General features: G+C 42.3%; 3 protein-coding genes across 5 annotated transcripts in view; 1 reads left to right on the top strand and 2 right to left on the bottom strand.

Annotated features, from left to right (window-relative positions):
- CEP89 (centrosomal protein 89) overlaps window positions 1–7,457 on the bottom strand; it is a 109,334-nt gene extending 101,877 nt beyond the window's left edge. For both annotated transcript variants that reach the window (XM_090260340.1, XM_090260339.1), the window contains exons 1-2: window positions 7,337–7,457; window positions 3,413–3,519 (exon numbers count right to left, since the gene is read on the bottom strand). In XM_090260340.1, the coding sequence (XP_090116466.1) occupies window positions 3,413–3,519; window positions 7,337–7,375 (146 nt within the window). In that variant the 5' untranslated portion in view covers window positions 7,376–7,457. The remainder of the gene's footprint in view (window positions 1–3,412; window positions 3,520–7,336) is intronic.
- A 202-nt stretch (window positions 7,458–7,659) lies between these two features.
- FAAP24 (FA core complex associated protein 24) lies at window positions 7,660–11,389 on the top strand. The gene is made up of 5 exons (XM_090258992.1): window positions 7,660–7,731; window positions 7,946–8,063; window positions 8,181–8,320; window positions 8,506–8,658; window positions 9,951–11,389. The coding sequence occupies exons 2-5, from the start codon at window positions 7,958–7,960 to the stop codon at window positions 10,197–10,199; spliced, it is 648 nt and encodes a 215-aa protein (XP_090115118.1). The 5' UTR covers window positions 7,660–7,731; window positions 7,946–7,957; the 3' UTR covers window positions 10,200–11,389.
- The window catches only part of RHPN2 (rhophilin Rho GTPase binding protein 2), a 54,539-nt gene continuing 46,019 nt past the window's right edge, over window positions 11,147–19,666 (bottom strand). The window contains exons 12-15 of one of the 2 annotated variants that reach the window (XM_090258991.1): window positions 18,455–18,531; window positions 17,775–17,921; window positions 17,086–17,241; window positions 11,147–12,493 (exon numbers count right to left, since the gene is read on the bottom strand). In XM_090258991.1, the coding sequence (XP_090115117.1) occupies window positions 12,230–12,493; window positions 17,086–17,241; window positions 17,775–17,921; window positions 18,455–18,531 (644 nt within the window). In that variant the 3' untranslated portion in view covers window positions 11,147–12,229. The remainder of the gene's footprint in view (window positions 12,494–17,085; window positions 17,242–17,774; window positions 17,922–18,454; window positions 18,532–19,666) is intronic. The other variant, XM_090258990.1, reaches the window with a different exon arrangement.

A 19,666-nucleotide genomic window follows, 5' to 3' on the forward strand; every position in this document is an offset into this window, starting at 1 on the left:
GTCTCTCGAGACGGATGGCTGCCGACGACGACAGTTTATTGTCATCCATTATACCTCAAAACTGTTTTTAAAAAGATAAACAACTGTTTAAAGCAAAATAGTAATAATATTTTATGTAGCTTATAACATAGAGAATTAAAATGTATGGCAACAGTAACACAAAGGATAAGAAGAAGGCAATAGAAGTAAATAGCTGTATGATTCTTATACTATTATACTACACATGAAATGGAATAACATCAAAGATTAATTTCAACATTTAAAAAAAATAAAGATCTAGAAGTATGCCAAATTTGCTAAAGCCATGTTGGATATTTTGGGTTTATAAAGATTAGAACCCAGGAAGATATTTTTGTAAAGCATGGAGATGATAGCCATTTTCTAAAGAGTCTATAGCATGCTTGCGTGACATGACATGGGTTTTGTTTTTCTGCTTTATAATGGAGCGTAAAGCTAACTCTCTCACTATTGCTGCTGCTAAATAAACATTTAAGTGCTAATGACACTACTTAATGGTTGTTCACACAAACACTGAAGAGCTAGACAGACCTTCAAGTGCATTGCAGCAATGCCACTGCTTGCCAGCTGTGAAACTTAAGGCAAATGCTGAACACTTGAGCTCAAAGGACCTCATGGGGTCACTGAGAAAATGAAAGGAAAAAATATTTCTAGAGAACTTACTAGAGTCCTTGACACAGAGTAAATACTAATAAATGGCTATTCTTGTTAACAAGATCTTACTAAAGAAAAAAACAAAACATATTTAAGGGTTTTATCTTGTTTTTTAAATCAGGAGACATACAAAATTCTAGCTGCAAAGAACACTAAAAAAGAAGGTACCACCCTTGAATGAAATTTGTTCTCATTAAAAAAAAAAATTTATTGATTATGCTATTAGTGGTCCCAATTTTTTCTGCTTTGTCCTTTCCAGCTGGTACCCTCATTCCCTCCAGCAACCCCCCTCCCCTTAGTTCATGTCCACAGGTCGTGCATATAGTTTTCCAGCTTCTCCATCTCCTATACTGTTTTTAAGATTCTCCTGTCTATTCTGTACCTACCAATTTTTACTTCTTAATCCCCGCACCTTTTCCCCATTCTCTCCCTTCCCCCTCCCAACTGATAACCCTCCATACCTCTGCTTCTGTTCTGCTTGTTTACTTGGTTTTTTGGATTCAATTGTTGATAGGTGTGAATTTATTGCCATTTTAATGTTCATAGTTTTGATCTTCTTTTTCGTAAATGAGTCCCATTAACATTTCAAATAATAATGGCCTAGTTATAATGAGCTCCTCTAGTTTTATCCTGTCTGGGAAGCACTTTATCTGCCCTTCATTCTAAATGATAGCTTTGCTGGATAGAGTAATCTTGGTTGTAGGTCCTTGCTTTTCATCACTTTGAATACTTCTTGCCAGTCCCTTCTTGCCTGCAAAGTATCTTTTAAGAAATCAGCTGACAGTTTCATAGGAATTCCTTTGTAGGTAACTCTGCTTTTCTCTTGCTGCTTTTAAGATTCTCTCTTTATCTTGAACCTTTGGCATTTTAATTATGATGTGTCTTGGTGTGGTCCTCTTTGGGTCCATCTTGTTTGGAATTCTGTGTGCCTCCTGGACCTGTATGCTTATTTCCTTCACTAACTTAGGGAAGCTTTCATTCATTATTTTTTCAAATAAGTTTTCCGTTTCTTGCTCTTCCTCTTCTCCTTCTGGCACCACTATGATTCTGATGTTCGTACGTTTGAAGATGTCCCAGAGGCTCCTTAGCCTATCCTTGTTTTAATTCTTTTTTCTTCTTGCTGTTTTGATTGAATGCTTTTTTCTTATGTTTCAAATCATTGATTTGATTTTTGGCTTCATGCCTTCCATTGTTGGCTCCCTATAGATTTTTCTTTATTTCACTTAATGTAACCTTCATTTCTGCCTAAGTCTTTTTTTATGCTATTGAAGTACCCAGTGAGTTCCTGGAGCATCCTGATAACCAGTGTTTTGAACTCTACATCTGATAGGTTGCTTATCTCCATTTTGTTTAATTCTTTTTCTGAAGTTCTGTTCTTTCATTTGAGCCATATTTCTTTGTCTCCTCATTTTGGCAGCCTCCTTGTGTTTGTATCTGTGTATCAGGTAGAGCTGCTTTGACTCCTTATCTTAGTAGCATATCATATTGTAGAAAAGCACATCTGTAAGTTGTATGGGGCAGAGCCTTAGGTAGTCGCCAGGGTGGGGCAACCCATTTCACCACTCTGTGGCTCTGTGTGGGGGAGAGCTCAGAGAGGGACAATGCTGCTGCCTGGCCTCTGAAGTTTTGTCCAGGAGGAAGCAGTTTCATAGCACTCGCCTTGATGCCACTCACTTCACTTTCTCTTCATATGCCACTGGTGCCCTTCCATCTATTGCCCTAGTGCTGAATCACAGAGGGAGTGGGTCTGCATAAATCTTAAGTTCATCGTGGGCCCTTTAAGAGGAGTCTCCTGTGAGTCCCGCAGTTTTTCCCACTGCCCCAACCCCCACTGGTTTTCACAGCCAGAAGTTATGGGGACTTAACTTCTTGGTGCTGGAACCCTGGGCTGGGTGGTCTGGTCTGGGGCTGGAATTCCTCGCTCCTGATGTATCCCTACCGATTTTTATCCACCTCATATGGATGTGGGACTGCCCCTTCTGCCTCTCCACATCTCTGATCCTCTCCTTTTCTCTGTCCCTCCTACCCATCTGGATGAATGTGGCTTTTTTAAATCCTTGGTTATCGGACTTCCATACAGCTCAATTTTCTGACATTTCTGGGTGATATTTGTTTTGTAGTCTAGTTGTAATTTTTTCTGTAGTTGTGCGAGGAGGCAAGGCATGTTTACCTATGCCTCCATCTTGACCAGAAGTCTTTTCTCATTGTTAATAGTCAAGTCATATATCCAGGCATCTTATGGATAAAAATAGTCTAAAATTTTCCTGTGTCTAAAATCTTGGAGGGTACAGGCAAGGGTCTTAGGTGTAAAAAAAAGTCATCTATCTGATGTGTTAGAAGCACTGGAGGATGGGGGAAATCCCAGGTCCTGGGAAGTGAACCCACTTCTTCCTCCCAACAAAACAGTTCTTTTGAAAGGCAGACTTACATTTAAAGAGAAAATTATGTGTGCAATTCAAATCCCTTTTAACATACTATCAACTGAAATACTTAGGCTTTAGTATTTTGATAAATACAAATTGCATTTCATTACAAAATGTGAGAAGTCCATATCTGAAAGGGACAGACCATTATCTCACAGAGAAATCATATTAAATTATGAAACCATGATAACTATTTTGAAGGACATGGTTCTAACCACCCTACTTGTAATCTTCTTACCAGTTTGAATAGTCCTAGGATCCACCTCTTGGCAGCTGAGTACAAAGGTGACCTCAGTGCCTGCTCATCTGAAACTCACCTTGGTCTCTCTGGAGAGGGGTTGGGGCTGCGGGGAGGAGGTGTTCGGGGCACAGCTGGCTTTGGTGCGATGCTGGCTGCAGGCAGAAGGCCATGGATGATGTGTTTCTGCACAAATAAAACCCAAAAGAGGTCACTGGTATAAGGAATCACCTGGGTCATGCCATCACCCCTCCCTGGGCCAGAGAAGGACACATTTACTGGCCATGCAGGGATCTAGCCCCATCAGAAGGCCCACTCCTCCCCTTGCTATCCCTAATCCCCATCTGGCCAGCCAAGCACACCCACCCAGGGAGCACCATTACAGCTACCCTTACTGGGATCCTCTTACACTTCCCTCCTCAGAGCAGCTTCCCTGACCCCCAGAGACACCTTGTAGCACCTTCAATTGTCTTATAGCACTGCCTCCAATGACCCTACTTACTCACTTGCCAACCCTGTGCAGAACAGAAGCTTCCTGAGAGCAGGCAACCGTCTTGTCTTTATCAACCCTGAGCTCTAGCACTTACACATTGCCCAACATAAGGTTATGGCTTAATAAAAATTTTAGGTAGTTTTGATGATGTAGAATAACAAAAACTAGTTCCTACACACATTGAAAATAGGGGAATCCTTCTTTAGGCAACTGAGAGCCTCTTAGAAGTTTATGAGTTTAGACCAGTCATTTTCTGTGTACCAGCCATTCATTCATTCACATCTACTAGCAGCAAAACACAATGACAGCAATGAAGAAACCTTGTTCTCATCCTCAAAGAGGAAGAGTACAGAGGAAAAATACCCAAATACGTATTATATAACATGAAATGTGCCAAGGGAAAGGTAAAGACAAAGTGCTGAGGTGGCCCAGGAAGGGAAGGGGACCTCTTATGCCCCTTGGAAAAAACCACAGAGGCATTTAGACCAGGTCTTTAAAGATGGCCACTGCTCTCATATTTGGGAAATAAGAAGAAAAGCATTCTAGGAAGAAGGACCAGCATGGACAAAGGAATTAAGTGAGACATTAGTGGGAGTGCTCTGGAAATAACAAGTATCCAGTTTGCTGTAATACAGGAGCATTTGAGAAGGAGAGGCTAGAACAATGGGTTGGGGATAAGAATAGGCATTGTTTCCATTTAAGAGTTTTAATACCAGACTAAAGTGGTCCTGTGGCCTAGTGAGGGGTACCCACTGAAACTGGCCCCTGAAAAGACTAATGAGGCATTGGTAGGCATATGGTATGTAGAGAAGGGCGATACAATCAAGGGGAATTGCCAGAATTTGGGGGATTCTTCAGTAGTAAGAGATATAGACCTTCCAAATGTCTCCTGCAGTCCCCCCACTGCCCCCCAGTTTCAATGCGTGCCCAATCCCAAGAGCAGGCATTTTGAGCACTGTCTGCTGTATCCCTCTCTGTGTAGCACTTACCATCCTGCACTTGTCAAATAATTTGACAATTTAATGTCTGCCTCCTCTCCCATTTCCCACTCCCCTCCCCCACACTGGGGAGATGCTCAAGGGGTGGGGGTGGGGGGGGTTTCCTTCACCTTTGAATCCCTAGGGGCTGGCATCTAGTAGCTCCTCCAAAAAGGTCTCATGAGTTTTGCTTTGTTTTTGTTTTTTTGATAGAGTGTATCTTCCGTAGTATGGTGAACATTCCTCACTGTACCACTATAATCATTTCCTAACTGTGGTCCTCCCGCCTCAGCCTCTAAAACACAGGATGGACCTATCTCAACCCAGCAGGGAAATCCCTCATGAGCAGCCCCACTCTCTTGATCATAGATAAACGGTCTACTGTGTCTGCTAAGATGCTATCTGTTGGTTCCCACCAATGAACCCAGGTTCATTTTGCGCTACTCTTCCCCATCCCTTGTTGTAGTACTTTGTGGTCGAGGACGCGGAAGTAATTCCAGCAGACAGAATGGGATGGATGGAGGGCTGCTGCATGCTCAGGCAAGTCAGCACTGAGCAGAGCAAGCACCTTCCTTTTATTGAAATCTGAGGGTGGCAATTACAGGATACACATCCTATTGCTTAAGGAAAAAACAGAATCCCGGGTTCAAACATTAACTACTTAGGTACAAAACAGAACTGTAACTCCTTAAGGCTAAGTTCCAAACAAGATGATAGGACAAGGGAGTAATGGAGTATTCAGCAAAGTCTCTTTGTCCTCAGGACACCATAGCTCAGTGGCCTGAAACAGCTTGCAGCTAGCATGCAGCTGCCGGCATTAGCAAGTCCAGCTTGCTTAACTGAGTCACAGGACACCTGGACGGGAGGGCGTGAAATGCCCCTACCCAGACTTGATTTCCACCAACAATCCCTATACATATACTCAATGCCGAGAACTCCGAATTGCCTTCCATTGCCCACACAGCAAATAATACATTCTTTTTCAAGCCTTTGTATATGATGCCCCTCCCCCGTGTTCTCTTTCCTTATCCCTCCCACCCCCAAGACCCAGGTCAACTCTCCAGACTGACTTTGCTGCGTCTTCCTTAGCATACGCCTTACCAGTAGTTTTTTGTCTTACCATTTTGTGCCGAATTACTTATAGGTTTGCCTATCCTTTAGACAGTGTGGCCATAGGCTGTCAGTCAATTGTGGGTATCTGACAGAGTAGGAACTCAATAATGCCATGCTGAGTTAGCAAAACTGCAACGCAAAAATATGCTTCAAGTATGTTTTTGCTGCTTCTCAACACCCATCTGTCTAAAATGACTGCTGCAGGTGGGAAGGCTGAGAACAGAAATCCAAGTCAGACATGCTTCCTAAACTCGATTTAAAACAGAGTTCAAGAACGCCCTTATCAAAATACTTTATCTGCCTGTAAAGTATTACATTTATGGAAAACTGGATATCAGTAGGTCTGGAGTTTTGCCAGGCAAATATGGACAACAGAGTCAGCAGCATAGGAGCTGAGGGTGTGTATGGTGAGTGATTATGATAAGACTGTGAAATTAGAAATAAATTCTTACCTTTTGCAACAACATGGATGGAACTGGAGACTATTACGTTACATGAAATAAGCCAGTCGGTGAACGGCAAATACCATATGATCTCACTTATAAGAGAAATCTAATGAACAAAATAAACTAACTAGCAAAATAGAACCAGAGGCACAGAATCGTGGAGCAGACTAAGAGCTGCAAGAGGGGAGGAGGGAGGTGGGGTTGAAAGAAGGTGAAAGGATTAGTCAAAAAACATATACGCATGACCCATGGACATGGACAACCCCGTGGGGATTGACTGTAGGAGTGGGGGCGGGCTGAGTGGAGGGGGACAAAAGGGGGGAAATTTGACATCTGTAAGAGCATAAACAATAAAATATTTAAATTAAAAATTGTAGCATAAAATGTAGCATATATATAAATAACGGAGAGTTTGCTTTAAAAAAAAAAACAGAAATTAGGGCTGGAAACGAGGGCAGTGAGAACACTGGCAAGATCTGTAGATTGGCTGTGGGGGGTGGGGGGGTGTTAACGGACTGTTGGAGTCAGGATACTAAAGGAAGTTAAGTAACAAAAGGAAAAAAAGGGGGGGGGGACAAATAGTGAGGAGCTGCTGCTTCAGTCCAGGTAGCTTCTGGAGGACGGTGAGGGGGCGGCGGCGAGAACAGCTGTCAGATGTATTTGGTGAGTAGAATCTATGAAACTTTCTGACAGAGTATCCGTGGAGGGTGGCTGGGAAGAAGTAAGAAAATGGGCACAAGTGAACTCCCAGACGACGGGAGCGAATGTTGTGGGGAGAAAGGGCGATTCCTGTCTGAGACTGACCCTGGGATAAAGGATTCTTTAGAACACGAAATCTCCGGGCTTTTCGAATGGAAAACCGCTTCCTCCTGTGCCGCCGCTATCTTGCTTCAATCTCAGGCCAAATCCCAAGCCCTCCCCCCTTAACTCCTGGCCCCCATGCCAGGGCGCAGGCCGGGCGAGGATCTACTTACAAACTGGCTCTTGCGGCCTCTCGGAAACCCCAGGAGCATCTTTGTTGTGGGGAGTGGTGACACCGGTTCCGGATCGACGAACAAGTCTCCTCAGAGCCGAAGACAGGTTGCCTAGCCCCAAGCAACGTTTCTATTCAGGGGACTCCTCAACAACCACGTCTGCTACTGGCTCTGCTTTTTCGCCTGCCAATTAGAGCCGAGGATACTGCATACCCGTCGCTCTTGGCAACCAGCAGATTCCCATTCAAATTCCCCCCGGGGCGGAAACTGTACACACCGTCCGTTCTCTTACTGGCCAGAAGAGATGTCGATCTCTAACGCCATAGCCTATCTGACGCCCCTCGCGGCGAAGGGCGGGTAAGACGAAGGACTGGATTGAGGAGCCACGGACTCGGGTAGAGCTGGGGTAACGGGGGCCAGGCAGGTGACGAAAATGAGAGACAGGGCAATTAGGACAGAAGCCTTTTGGTTCTTAGACTTTGGCAAGTAATTCAGTCTTTTGGAGAGCACTGCAGACCGGCCCCTGCCAAGAGGCTCCAACTTCGAGTGGAATGTGGGGCCGTGGGCAGGACATCCTGCTCAAATGCCGTCTTGCATTTCCCTCTCTAGATCCAGGCCACCATGGAAAGGAACCCCGTGGATGACACAGGCCCTGTGCACGTGCCTTTTGGGCACATTGTTGCCAATGAGAAATGGCGTGGATCGCAGCTGGCACAAGGCATGCAAGGTCGGTGGGCTGCCCTCTGCATAAACCCTCTCTCTCCTCACACGGTTTTAGAAAACGTCTACCAGTTGCTGCCTTTTCATCCAAAGTTCACGGAACTTTTCTTGTCTGCATTTTAAGGGAAAATACAACTTCTTTTTGAGGATGGCCTGGCATCGGTAGATTTTTACTTGTCTATCAGATCCTGCATTCTTTATATCAAGGAAGCCGATTTGGTGGCAGGAAATAGCTACCGAAAGAGGCTTGTTCGCATTAGAAATGTAAGTACTGAACTGAAGAAGCCTGTATTGAAAATTGACTTCTAGACCCCCCTCCCTCTTCTGTTTGGAATAATTCTTATAAAACCATTGGCCATTCCAAGTACTCTTGGAGAGATAGCTTTCTTAAACTTGAAAGGAATTTTGTTACAAAATGGTTTACTGTTGTTTTTTATTTTTCTTTGAAGTCTAGTAATCTTCAAGGAATAGTAGTAGTTGAAAAAACGCAGATGAGTGAACAGTACTTCCCAGCCATACAGAAGTTTACTGTGCTGGACCTTGGGATGGTGTTGCTTCCAGTGGCCAACCAGATGGAAGCGTCCTCCCTCATTATCCAGTTAGTAAGTACTGATTTGTCTGCCTCCACAGTGGCCCTGTCTTGAAGACTCTCAACTGACCTTCAAGAATCTTTTAGCTGCTGCCCTTGCTTGCTATGGTTTATTCCTGAGTCCCTCAATCCAATCTAATCATTCTTTGTTAGTTTATAAAACCTTTTTGAGGAATTTAAGTTCAGAAGCTGCCTCTGCGACCAGCTGAGCTTGACATCCATTCTAGGCAACTATATAAGAAAGTGAACAAGTTGGAGACTTGATTTTAGACTGCCAGTCTGTGATGACCTCATCACTCATTATTCTGTATTGACGCCAGTGAAAATGTCAGTAGCAGCTGCTTTGCCTCATCACAGCATTTAAGCATCAGCACTCTGTATGCAAGTTTATGCTGTTGTTTTTAAACCTAGTATAAGATTATTCAACTTGATTGTTCATCAGAATTTTGTAGGGAAACTTTTCAAAATAGTAATGCATGAGTATTACTTAAGACCAATTAAAAATCAGAATGTGGGAGTAGGGCCTAAGCACCAATTTTTGTTATTGTGTTGTTGATTTCATCATTTTATTTTTTAAATTATTTATTTATTTTTAGAGAGAGGGGAAAGGAGAGAGGGAGAGAAATATCACTGTGTGGTTGCCTCTCACTCACGCCCCCAACTGGGGACCTGACATGCAACCTAGTCATGTGCCCTGACTGGGAATTGAACCAGCAACACTTGGTTCACAGGCCGACGCTCAATCCACTGAGGCACAGCAGTCAGGGCTGTATTGTTGATTTTAAATTAGAAATGCAGTCCTGTGTTGTTCACAGTTCCCTCCATGGCTCTCCACATTCTTTTGCCTTATTATTCCTAACTTCCCTTGATGTAAGGCTATTACCTGCCTTTTCTGTTTCTACAACTGAAGAGGGGTTTCTCCTTTGATAGGCAAGCTCTCTCCAGGTCCTGTATCAAGCAGGTCCAATTAAGGTATTAGGTATCATTTACGCTTATACAACTGAAACATTTCTTAGTGGATCATAGGAACATGTTTGAATCCCTCAGTATGTTTTCATTGCTTTTGTCCTAAGCATTCTGGAAACCCAAGTTTTTATGTTAAAATTTTCATCTCTTATTCCTTTGTGTAATCATATGGCTCATCTTTCAATAATTTTGCTGATGAAAAATTATATTCATAGTATATGAAAACATTTGTAGTGGTAAGTCAAGCTGAACCAAATAGAAAAACAAATTTCCACCAAATTTTGAAGAAAACTGCTAGTCCACTAGAGGGTGCTCACATGCTCTTTAATTTCGGTTCAGGTTCAAGAGCAAACCAAAGAGCCCAGAAAGAACCCTTTCCTCAGGAAGAAACAGGTTCTAACATCTGAGCCATCCCTACTTCGAACTGTGCAACAGATCCCAGGAGTTGGAAAGGTTAAAGCTTCCCTTCTGCTTCAGAAGTTCCCAAGTATCCACCAACTAAGTAATGCTTCCATCCAAGAACTGGAGCAGGTCATTGGACAAGCAGTCGCACAGCAAATTCATGAGTTCTTCACACAGTCCAGGTGACAGCTCCTCTAATAGCATCTACTACGTTTTCTCCTTTAGACTACAAACACAGGATCTTGGTTTCTTTTTATATTTAAAAATCAAGAAAAATGATTTTCCATCACACCAGCTTGTGAAAGAGGAGGAGAGGCCTGAGTGAAATCTGCCAGTTGTCCTGCCCTGCTCTCTGGGTGCAGGCATTTAAGTTAGTGGGCCCTGATTCTGCTACCATGAAGAGGGCTAGTGGGGATCTTCCTAAGAGAGTCGCTTGAATTGGGGACTCTCAGATTTGGGAAAAAGCCAGCTTGGGCAGATTTGAACAGGTGACCTTGACCTGCATCTATCATGGAAAGGTCTTATCAAGTTTCAGGTGGTGGATATGATCTTCTAAAGGAAACAAACCTACAATGAAGCACTGTGTACCATAAGCCCCTTGTTCCTGGTGGCAGAGCCACTGTTCTTCAGGTCTGGTCTTAATATACCTGTGCTTTGAGGACTGCTGCCAGTGTAAATAAGTGGTTGTACAGCCCTTGTTCTTCCTCCCCCGCTCACTTCCTTCATGGTAGCTGCACAGTTTGTGTATAATCACTGGGCACATCTGGACACAGAAAGCTGGGAGTGTAGAGTACCCACTTAAAGATAAAAAGCCAATGTGTGTTTTGGGTGGTGGTGGAAAATGTGTTTGTGAATGTAAAGACCAACAATGGGAAGATACACAGGAAAATGGCAGGGGCAGCTAGGTCCAGAAAGAAGAGCTAGAGGCTAGGGATCAAAAGGTATATTTGCCCACACAAAAAACAAATACAATTAAAGATGCCATATGTTCTCAAAGATACTAAGATAACTTGAAAGTCCTGTTTTGTGAAATGTTAGTAATTTTAAAAAATCAAACAATAAAATCATTTTGCATTAAGGTGGAAACAATTTGAAAGGGAAGAATTAAAGTGAAAAAGGAAAAAAGCATTAACTCAAGCAAATGAATGTGTTTATTTAAATATTTATACAAAAATGGCCCTAAGAGGAGTGGACAGAAACCCTTTCCCAAAGGTATTGCTTCCCTTTTGCTATTGCTCACTAGAGAATATTTTAAATTCTTGTTAACTGTCAAAATTAGATCTCAATGCTGGTTTTAAGTTATATAACTTGTACTATGTCAACAGTGACTTATTAGAATCACAGTATCATCCAACTTGTAGCATGAGAAATCAATAAGAATGTCATTTTAAAAACTCAGAGCTTTAAACTTGACTTATTTACATCTTTACCTTATAAAATTCAACCCATTTTAAAGACTCTTAAAATATACAATTATGTACTTTCTACTTTAAACAAAATGAAATATGTTTTGAGTATCAAACAGTATATTATCTACCTTGTAGATAGCATCTTCATTTAATATTTGCCACTGTGTTAGCAACTTTTAAATGACACGTAACTAGAAGAAAAGCTACTCCGAAATTGTTTTGCCTCATAAGTCATGACAAATTTGACACTAGACTGTATCTGGAAATAGCATTCCTATTTTGTAGAAATAATAGTAAAATCTTGTCATTTTAGGTTAATGAATGACCCTTAGAAAGCAGCTCTTTGGAACTTTTTAGCAATGCTAATTCAAGTCCATCATTATAATCCCCTGACCTGCCTTAATTTTGGCTCATCTGGATTCTGGGTTAAGGAATGATCTATTGTATTACCCAAGCCTGGAAACTTACAAATAGGACCAATATAGGTAGCCCCAATTTAACTCTGATAGTAAGCGAAAGTCATAACTGTAGCCGTTAAAAATAGCCATATTTCCATCCCTATTCTATTTACAATACTTTATATAATAAATAACTTGCAGCAATATGCTGTCATTCCTTGAATAAGTTTGTTTCCCACAAATTTCTAGAGGTTTCTTATTACTTTCATTCATAAAGACATCCATTGTAAGGTTATACTGTGAGAAAACAGGACTTGAGAGTAGTTAGAAATTTTCCATTATGGCACAAATATGAAGGCCTAGTGAGGACTGGAAATGTTTTGGGCTTGAATGCTTTTGTTTCCTTGCACTAGTACAAAGAACTGTCATTGTTGAGGAGGCTGAAAGGAGAGGGGAGCTTCTTCTTGACCTGAGGCCTGGCAACCCCAACCGACGGGAGGCACAAGGTGCTGGCAGACTTCTGTCTGTTCTTGTTGGTGCCCCAACTCAAGAAAGAAAGCTTTTTTGAGATTTTCTTGGTTTTATCAGTTCTATCATCATCGTCATCTATGGCTAAGCAGATCATGGAGTAAGTTTTCTGCATTCCCACAGAGTATGTGGCACATTTATTATGCTGCACACAGAAAAAGAAGAGGGGTGTTAGAATCTTTAAGATATCTGATAAATGATTGCAAAGTCTGAGACTTATATTCTGCACTTACAGCATCCTCTTTAAAATTAAGTTGATATAATTCTGAAACTCAGATGACTTAACAGTTACAAAGAATTAAACAAGGACAATTTTTAAGGAATGTACTCAATAGCAGTAATTTAAGCTAAGGAACACTACTCACTTTTTAAGGTTATTATATTAAAATAAGTAATATATACTCATGGTCAACAATGTGAAAATACTTACAGTGAACAGTAGATGTTGCTCCTACCTTGGCTCAAGGCCCTTCTGAGGTGAACATGATTTCTGTTACACTTTTGGAGATAATGTTCATATACAGGTAATGATATGTGCATAAATATATGTCACCATTTGTCTTTCCTTAAAAGGAATACACTGCCCACACTGACTAGTCTGCACCCTGCTTTCTTCACTTAGTGTATCTTGGATTTCAGTCTATGCCATTAGTTATAGCTCAACTTCATTCTCTTTAAAGATAATAGAGAATCCACAATGAGGATACCATTAATTTTCCCCCCTGTTTAAGTGGTACAGTCCTGTGGTGTAAAATACATTCACATGGGGTTCAACCATCACCATCATTCATCTCCAGAACTGTCATCCTCCCCAAATAAAACTGTACCTATTACACCTAACTATTAGCTATTAAAGGATTGTGTAGGACTCAAATAGGAAATCTGAAGAAACTTGGTTTCTAAACACTTCCACATGGGTTCTCACCTGCTTGTAAGATCTGCCTAATGTTGAGGCTGCTTCAGTCACCAAATGTTTATTGAACATCTATGTTCCAGGCAGTGAAAACAGGCCATTTATATAAGCATACAATAGACCTAAGTGGTTGGGTACATTGTTCACAATATAAATCAAGGAAAATGAGTGATGCAGCAATAAAGGAGGATATTCACTATAAAATGTCCCCCTTGAGTGTGGCTCCTTTTGATAAAATTCATCTCCCTTTTCTATAAAACTGCCATTAATCCCATATGCTCTACAGGACACATGTGCTCTCATTAAAAACAATACAATGAACTCCTGGAGAGAGATTTAATACCTACAAACATTTTTCAACCTTCACCTTCCTAAGACTCCGTTATGCAGAATAACCCCTCCCTTACAAACACCCTCAATTCTCTTAACACACTTTGATCAGTGAATGTCAACTCTAGTTCAACATCTGCTGCCTCCCCCAGGCCTGGATCTAAACAGCTGCCCATTACTGGAGGGAGGATATTTACCAAGCTGTCTGGCTTCACTTGACATTCTAACCCTAACTTCAAACCTCTACTGGGCACCGCATTACCTGGCACGCCTACATTTCCCTAGTAACTTTATTCCTTTTCTCCTAGATACTTTCTATCAAGGCCCCCACATGCCCTCCTGATATCCTTGCCTTATACTTAACTGCATCTGTCCCCAAAGACAAGCCCTCTGGTGTACCTGGATCTCACACCCTCTCCTCCAGGTATTCCTTCCTTGCCCTCCTGTCTTCCAGACCTTTCCCATCAGCATACAAGCTTGCTGTGTTACCTACACACACACCACCACCTTTGCAAAGCTTTCCTTTTCCCTATGTCTGTCCCACCCCCAGCTACCACCCTAATGTCTCTGCTCCCTTTCACAGGTCTTCCCTTCCTCCCATTCACTTTTTTCCCTGTCCTCACCCAGCATGCTCCCCACTCACATCTTCCTGGGGCACCTCTCTGGAACTCTCAGGGCTTTATGGAGCAGTGTGAAACCACAACTCTAGTCAACTCTTACACAGGTGAGGAAACTGAGGCCAAGGGAGGGGTATTAACCTGCTGAATGAAGGTCGCACAGCTTGTTAATGGCAGACAAGGCTTGATTCTAGGTCTTTTGATTCTAAGCCTAGGACCCCACTACATCAGCAGATTTCACAATGTGCTCCACAGTCATCCCTAGAGATCCCCACTGTGATCCACAGAGTGAGGGATCAGGGAATCAATTCAGGAAGAGCACTCAGCTTTATTCTCAATATTTGGTTTTGTCTGAAGAAAAGGATCAGTAGTTAAAAATAGTGCTCAAATGTTATGATCTAAAGTCCTCGCTTGGGGAAAAGAATAACCACATTATGGTTATAATAACATCTATTCTGAATGGAAACATATTCCATATCAGGCACTGTTTTCCTCATTTTCCTGAGGCTGAGCTATTCCCTGACTTGCCCAAGATCACAAAATTGATCTGAGTAGAGAATCCTTGCTTTTAACCATCACATCCATTGGCCTCCTCCAAAGAAATGGGCAAGACTGAAAGATAAGCCTTTCAATCTCTGTTCAGGAGCGGGGCCTCCCTCCCTGGCAATGCCATCTACTCCAGCCCTTCAGCCCAGAGCCCAGCCTTTTATTCAACCTCCTTTTGGACAAAGGTCTTTTCTGTTTCTGGTTGGGACCTTGATTACTTGTCCAGCAAGTCTATGGATTCTGCCCCTAAAAGTACCATTTCTTCCGATCCCTTCTCCCAAGGTGCTCCATGAGTCCCTCAACTTCTTTGTCTTCTTTATTTTTTAAATTAATATTAATCACATACCATAAAATTCACCATTTTAATGCAGTTCAGTCATTTTTAGTATATTCACAATTGTGGAACCACCACCACTACCTAATTTCAGAACACTCCCATCCCCCCGAAGAAACTCCATACCCATGAGCAGTCACTCCCAATTCCCCAGTGCTCCAGCCCCAGCCCCTGGCAACCATGAATCTACATTCTGTTTCTATGGACTTGCCTATTCTGGACATTTCTTACCAGTGAAATCACACAACCCATTCACTCTCCAACTCCCTCTGAGTTCTGTTGCAATCTCTCCTTTTGTCCTTTTGCCCAGCAGCCAAATATAATAGACATGGCTCCTCCTCCCTCACCCTTCACCTCAACTTATGCAAAACAGTCGACCACTCTCTCTGGGCAAGATTTTCTTCTTTTGATTAAGAAGCTCCTTTTTACCCAATCTCTCTGGACTTGCCTTCGCAACTTCCTTTGCACCCACTTCTCTTCTAACAGACCTGCAGGTGCTTACAGTGTCTCTGAGTTTAGTCCTCAGCCCTCAGCCCTCAGCCCCTCACAGGTAATTTCATTTAGTCTTTTACAGCCTCAAGTATCATCTCTATGCTGAAGAGTCTCTAAGATAGCTGTGATTTCTTCCTTGAATTGAAGATCTGAACATTCAACTGCCTACTTTACATTTATATTTGGATGTCTAATGGCATATGAAACAGTGAAAGCATCAGCCTTGTTTTCTCTCCTCTACCTCCCTCACCACCACCCCTGTTCACCATTGTTATGAAAAATGATGCAGCTAGTTGTTCAAGCCAAAAAAGTGAGGAATCATCTCTCTTTCTACCATCTTTTTTCTTTTTTTTAACACAAATCACCTACAAATCTCTGTCAACCCTACGTTCAAAATATGTCTCAGGTGCATCCACCTCCAATGACAGCCATCCTAGTGTGTAATTATCACTGGCCTGGATGGCTGCCACAGCCAGCTCACTGCTGCCACTCAGCCAGCCTCCTGGCAGAGACATCCTTCTAAAATAAACATCCTATCATTTCATCCCCCTTCTTAAAAGGTTCACTGACTTCCAAAGTCCCACCATTGCCAATGAGGCCCTGTCTCCCTGCCACCTCATCTCCTGTCGTCATAATTCTCCAGCCAAAAGGCCCTCTTTTTGTTCCTCTATTAGGAGAAGCTATTCCTGCCAAAGGGTCTCTGCATCTCTCAGCCACCCTGCCCAGAATGCTCCTCTTGTACCTCTTCAAATACAGGAGGTTCCTCCTCGTCACTCAAGTCTCTGTGCAAGTCCTGTCTAGAGGAGCCTCTCCCTACCCCTAGTCATTCTATTATGCTACATGTTTTCTTTACAGCATTTATCAAAATGACAACCACTTACTTGCTTATTTGGTGCTAACTTTGTAGGGGCAGGGACCTAATCTGTCTATTTGTAGCTGTAACTCCAATACCAAAGAAGGGCCTGTCACATAGCTTATGCTCAATCGATATTTGTTGAATGAATAAATGAATGTTGTTATAGAGGGAAGCGTCTAAGGTATATTATTAAATGCAGCAAGTGTGGAAGAGTATGGTTGGGGGGGAACAAAGGATATAACTGTGCATATGAACTTGCATAGGTATCACACACTTCCCATGATCTCAGGGTACAGCAAATGCTGTCTCTGACGTGTGGAGAGTGTCTTTCACATGACAATCCCTTCTTTATCATTTGAATTTTTTTTTTTTTTTTACCATGAGTATGTATTACTTTCATCATTTAAAAAGATATAATCAAAAAACAAAGCAACTGGTTATTTTATCTACAGGTTCAAAAATAAAAGTTTTCCAGTCCTCTCTGACCCAAGGCAAGCCCCTTGCGACAATGACAGGCTTAGAAGTTCAGTCATTTGTGACATGTTACAATGCAGGCAGGAAGAAGAAGGCCCAGGAAAGACCTCTGGGGCTAGACTCACACGAACCTCACTTCACTTTCCTATTTACTGCCAAGGGTGTCAGGACTCACCAAGGATGAGGTGGAGTCCAGGAGGCTCACAACCTTCATCTCAATGTCATCTTCACCAAAGCTCTTCAGCAGTTTCATAACCTCGCTCACTGTCAGCCACTTACAATCCACATTTTGAATGGAAACAATATAATCCCCTTCCTTGGCTCCTGCCAGCTACAAAAGTATGATTTAAATAAAGGTCAACATTCTGTTCATTCAATTCCCGGAAACGGTTTTAAAGTTCATTAACGAAATAAATATTTGCATAAATTTGCTTCAAGAAAGCAAGCCTTGGCTGGTGTGACTCAGTGGATTGAGTGCCAGTGTGTGAACCCAAAGGTTGCCAGTTCGATTCCCAATCAGGGCACATGCCTGGGTTGTAGGCCAGGTCCTCCGTTTGGGACTGTGAAAGGCAACTGATCGATGTATATCTCACATGCTGATGTTTCTCTCCCCCTCTTTCTCCCTTCCCTCCTTTCTCTTTAAAAATAAATAAAATCATTTTGAAAAAAGAAAAAAAAGAAAGCAAAAACTAATCTTTTTCTCTTTGGGCATGTAGCATCCATGAGAGGCCTTTTACATGAAGGAACCTGAAATTCATTCCTCCAGATATTTTGTTTGGGCAGCTTTCTTTGTATTTTACCAGTCTGACTACCTGCAAAGATGCCAGTGAGTTTTGCTCCCAGCCTGGAATGGCACACACTTACCGCAGCAGAGGAGTAAGGATCCAGGAAGTGGACTTGAACTGGAGAATTTCCTCTCAGGGTAAACCCCAAGTCACCTTCTTCTACAGTGAAGTGAATGCTTCGAGGAGGTGTCCATCTCTTGTTAGCTGAAAACACAGACAAAGGGCCCTTTGGAATAGGGCATCATTAGTTGTAGGATCTGAAGGTTGAATCAGGCATTTGAAGAAAGCTAAAGGAAATGGAGCCCTGTTGTCCTTACAGATTTCATTCAGCCTTGCTCAGAGACTAATGTAATGACACCATCTGAGATAATACATGCTACAGCAATCATATGAGATCATTAATTGCCATTTTCTCTAAAATAGCCAATATATTTTAAATAAAATTATCTTTTAGCCCTGATCGGTGTAGCTCAAATGGTTGGGCATTGATGTGGTTCAATGGGTTGCATGTTCAGTCCCCTGCTGGGGCACATACAAGAGGCAACCAATCGATGTTTGTCTCTCACATCAGTTTCTCTCCCTCTTTCTCCCTTCCTTTCCCTCTCTCTAAAAATAAGTAAATAAAATCTTTAAATTTTTTTCTTTTAAAAATTATCTTAAAATCTCTAAAAACCTAAAATACCTAAAAATAGCCTTTTACATACTTGTAACATGTAAAATCTGTCCTGTAGGTCATTATGAAAACAGCATTCAACATACCAGTTTCTGGAAGAAGTCTGTTGCTGTCACTTTGGAGAACTCTGGTGGTATAATTTCAGCCTCTTGTTCAGTTTTAGCTAGAAAATAAGATGAAAAGGGAAAGCAAAGACGTTTCTTTAGTTCAAAGTTATCCTTGAAAACTCAGGTCTAAGTCTTCTCTCTGAAGGGAAGAGGAAGCAAATCTTGCCCCCACTTGGTTTAGACAAGTAGTACAGGAGATGGACTACTGGTCAACCCCCTGGCCCAGTGTGACCTGTATCTTCAATTTGTGTCTCTACTATGAGCCATACCCTACTCGGGGGCTGGGATAGAGTAGTGATACATTCCCTGCCTTCAAGTAGCTTATTTATAGTCTAGTGGGTTTCCTTTGGCACTCATAAAACCCTATTAAGGTAATCCATGTTTTAGGAGTGGCTGTTATGGAAGGAAGTACCGTGTCTGTCAGCACAAAGTCCTGGAGGCCATGTGCTTCTTTCATCATTAGTGTGTAATGTGATGATATCACTGAGAGCAGTGGGTTTGCCAAATTGTGTTCACCAATAGCTCAAATCTCCACATATTTGTGGCAGGCCCAACCTACCCTTGCCATGAGGCTAGTTGGCTTCTCACAAAGGATCCCAGAGCAGGCTAAATATACATGAACAATGGTATAAAAAGAAAACTTGAGCCCTGGCTAATATGGCTCAGTTCGAGTCCCAGTCATGGCACATGCCTCGATTGCAGGCCTGGTCCCCAGTTGGGGGTGTGCAGGAGGCAATCCATGGATGTTTCTCCCCTTCTTTTTCCCTCCCCCTCTCTAAAAAGTAAATAAATAAAATCTTTAGAAAATTTGAGGAAGCAAACTGGTACTGCCAAGGTAGAACACACACCCCCTAGTAACAGGATGACCCTATGGCTTCTAACAAACTGCCTGAGACAGCATTGGGCTTGGACAGGCTGTTCATCCACTAAAAGAAGGGTGCCACCACCCCTGGACCTCACCAGCAGCCATACCATCTCACTCCCTCCATGGAGGTTATATCTCTACCTCCTGGCAACAGAGCACATGGTGTGGACAAGTAGGCCAAGGATGTGGCCACAGTGTCCATGAAAGAGACTCCCTGAGCACCATTCCTGATTCCACCAATCAGTCTGGTCAACTGGGGCAAGGACTCTGACCTTCCTAAGCCTTTATTGTCTCATCTCTAAGATAAGGACAATTCCAGTACTTCC

This window comes from Furipterus horrens, unplaced genomic scaffold (assembly GCF_987537825.1).
Source record: "Furipterus horrens unplaced genomic scaffold, mFurHor1.1.pri manual_scaffold_13, whole genome shotgun sequence".
In the NCBI taxonomy this organism is placed as follows: Eukaryota; Metazoa; Chordata; class Mammalia; order Chiroptera; family Furipteridae; genus Furipterus; species Furipterus horrens.

What these genes read in the sequence shown, in the direction of transcription:
- FAAP24 (XM_090258992.1), top strand. Translation starts at nt 7,958, where the DNA reads ATGGAAAGGAACCCCGTGGATGACACAGGCCCTGTGCACGTGCCTTTT. An exon ending in GCTGGCACAAGGCATGCAAG is followed by an intron (nt 8,064 to 8,180) that starts GTCGGTGGGCTG and finishes CTGCATTTTAAG; the next exon opens with GGAAAATACAACTTCTTTTT. An exon ending in GGCTTGTTCGCATTAGAAAT is followed by an intron (nt 8,321 to 8,505) that starts GTAAGTACTGAA and finishes TTTTCTTTGAAG; the next exon opens with TCTAGTAATCTTCAAGGAAT.